At 34.1% G+C, this 3,031-nt stretch overlaps 1 protein-coding gene across 2 annotated transcripts; it reads right to left on the bottom strand.

The window, feature by feature from the left end:
* Positions 1-245: 245 nt before the first annotated feature.
* LOC125420803 (uncharacterized) lies at positions 246-2,488 on the bottom strand. 2 transcript variants are annotated; one of them, XM_048467947.2, is made up of 4 exons: positions 2,109-2,482; positions 1,837-2,013; positions 1,291-1,731; positions 246-636 (listed from the first exon to the last, which is right to left on the bottom strand). In XM_048467947.2, exons 1-4 carry the CDS (start codon positions 2,328-2,330, stop codon positions 400-402), a joined length of 1,077 nt encoding a protein of 358 aa, XP_048323904.2. In that variant the 5' UTR covers positions 2,331-2,482; the 3' UTR covers positions 246-399. The 2 variants fall into 2 exon arrangements, with proteins under 2 accessions (XP_048323904.2, XP_048323903.2); XM_048467946.2 differs by having other exon boundaries at positions 1,291-2,013; positions 2,109-2,488.
* Positions 2,489-3,031: the final 543 nt, after the last annotated feature.

Genomic DNA, 3,031 nt, shown 5'->3' on the forward strand with positions numbered 1-3,031 from the left:
CAGGAATATTTGACAAAAAAATATGATGAGAGATCCCTAGACTTCGAATAAGAGGTAAAATTTGGGACCTCCATAAAAGTAATTTGTTGAATCAAGTTTAAGGGAAATCAATCTTAGCACTGATAGAACGATTGAATGGTTAATGTAGGTTCAATTTATGAGTTTGTGTTGAGATTTGGTAAAAGGATTTCACTCTGCTTTGATACCATTTGAAACTCATTATTGCTAAAAAAATATTACTCACATATATTCAATAAAGCTGTCTCTTTTTGTTTTACATTCTGTCAATAATTCATATATATATATATATAAAAGTAATTATAAGATAACTATAACAACACTTATCAAAGGTCTCACAAATAACTATTATTGGAGATAAAGCTCTTCTAGTTCGGTTGCTTATTCAGTAGCATCCTTATCACTCTGTTTTGGTTGCTCATCAACAAGGGTTATTGTATTGCTCTTTTGTTTATCAATAGTAACAGCTTGTAGTCTATCACATAATGCATCCTCTTTCTTTTCTATCTTTTGATACATATTATCCTTGGTTTCCTCATTTGCTCGCTTTAGATCTCTACTGAAGGTATTGGTCAGAGCTGATTCCGACTCAAAACAAGTTTGTAAAAGATTCAAAGCCTGCAATGCAAAACACTTTTAAAAGACTATATTAAGCGTAAATTGAAGGTTTAAAAAATGTGTATCAAACACACATTGATGGGGCAATTAAAAGTAGTAAAATAGGCTGCTTAACAAGGTAATTAGCTTCTGGGTTGATACAATAACATCCATCTGACAAGTAGGAAAAGGATTTGGCTTGATGTCTCTGCATATATTTTCGTAGTAAAGATTTTAACTTGAAAAATGGAAATTACATATGGGGATAACTATATTTTACCCCCTTAAGGATACTACTTGCTACATTTTGCCCACTATAATACAAAATCCTTTACACTTCCCTTTGAACTATTACTTTATTGTTAGTTAAATCCAATTATGTGAATTTGATCAAATTAAACATACACAACTCATGTAAGTCTGTTTAGAAAATGTTCTATCCTACTTTTATAGTAAGGCTAATATTGCCCAAATTATTATAGAAAATTGAATGATTGGACTAATTAAATTGATAAAAATATAATAGTTGGGGAAGGCAATATGAGGGTTTTTATATAGTGTGGGGGGCAAAGTGCAAAAAGTTGTATGGTTAAGGAGTGGACGAATGTAGTTACCCCTTTAAAAAAGAGTTAAGAAGATTAGTAGTTTAACATATACAAAAAGCTTTAAGCTTACCTCCTTCTTGCCCACAACCACAGTTTGCTCCTCAATGTCATTAAAAGGTACCTTCAAGTCATTGAGAATGGAGAGGCCTAAGCTTATTATCAGACTATCTGTCACTGTGAAAATTGCCTGTCCTGTTATAAATCCTCCACCATCTTTGTCATGAAATTTTGGATCCACAACTTTCAATTCGGTTATCTTTGTATCATTACCAGAAGGAATAAGACTTTTGTCACTGGTAAAATATGAACGATTGCTTTTGTACGCATAGTAATATGGAGGTTGTGAGGCTTCCTCAATTCCTAATAAATCATTCTCATAACCAATACTAGAAGGAAGCTTGGGACTGACTAGCATTTCCTTGTGGTAATTGGACTTCAAGCATTTCTCATCAAGATTTTGTATACTCTTGTACAAGTGATCTATGCATCCATTCAAAGAAGTGCTACATTTCTGTTTTATAAAATGTCCAAGTGGAATGGTCAGGAAACTGAAGAGCAAATTAACAAAGTCTTTCTTCGCTTCTGCATACCAAACTTTCTTTTTAGATTTGCTCACCATAAGCTTGATAGTAATCTTTCCATCTCGAATATTCTTCTCATCTTCCATTTGGTATTCAACAGGTTTACCTTGATCAAAATTTCCTGCGTTTAACTCGGTCACTGGTTTATGCTTCAGAAGAGTTTCTGTCAATGGCGTTTTTGATACTAATGAGCGCACCAGCAAATTCAGAACCTGAAAGAGGACATGATGAGGTGACAAAAAACTGAGTAACTTAGACATGTAAAGACACAATCTTTGACATTTAAAAAATTAAAATTTTGATGTACCTCACCAACCCCTAGATTGAAAATGTTCTTCTCAATGCCACTCCAATCCATGATTCCAAGCTTAGAAAACAAAGAGAAGCTTGCTGAAGTGGTCAGGGGCATCACTTGTAAATCATCACTAATTATGAATCTGCTCAACCCTTTTACAAATACACCTCCATCTTTATCACTAAAAGAATGCGTTTTCGACTCTCCTTCTTCTATCAATACTTCCCAATCCATGGAACTTCCACATCTACAAAGACAACCTCTGTAATGACTTAATAGCCCAGAACATGTTGTGGTTTTGCTGCAGGCGAAGTACCTAGTAGTCTGATGATCTATTTTCAGCTTCAGCTTACTGCATTGAGATTCGGCATTATTGCGGGGACTTAGCAACATCTACTTGAATGCTGCAGAATGGAAATGCTTATCATCAATATTCTCAATGCTTTTGTATAAGTTGTTCATGCAACCTATCTCCACTGCTGATTTCTTAGAGGAAAGCCTGATAATTGTTCCCAAAGGAATTGTCAAAAAACTAAAGAGAGTATCAACCAAATCATCATCAGACTCAGCAAAAATGACCCTTTTTTTCTCCTTGTCTACGAAGACTACCAAGCTAATCATATCATCCACTTGTGCATTTGCCATGGATTATTGTATGAAATCTTGAAAGTATGAAACTCAAATCCGTTTTCCTTTTTGCTTTGATTCGCTTCAGATAGCAGCTGGCACTGTCAAAAACAAAGGTTATGTGCAATTAAAACATTGGATTTCGACACTTTTGTTAGATGTGATTCGGTGTCATAATTGCAGATAATTACACTCTCATTAGAGGAAAACAATGCTGATTGCTGAGTTAAAGTCCATTATAAGGTCTATGAAATTTAACAAATAAAGAAAAGCAGGAAAAAAAAAAAAAAGCACTTGTGCTAAACTAT

Source organism: Ziziphus jujuba, chromosome 10 (assembly GCF_031755915.1).
Source record: "Ziziphus jujuba cultivar Dongzao chromosome 10, ASM3175591v1".
NCBI classification, from domain to species: domain Eukaryota; kingdom Viridiplantae; phylum Streptophyta; class Magnoliopsida; order Rosales; family Rhamnaceae; genus Ziziphus; species Ziziphus jujuba.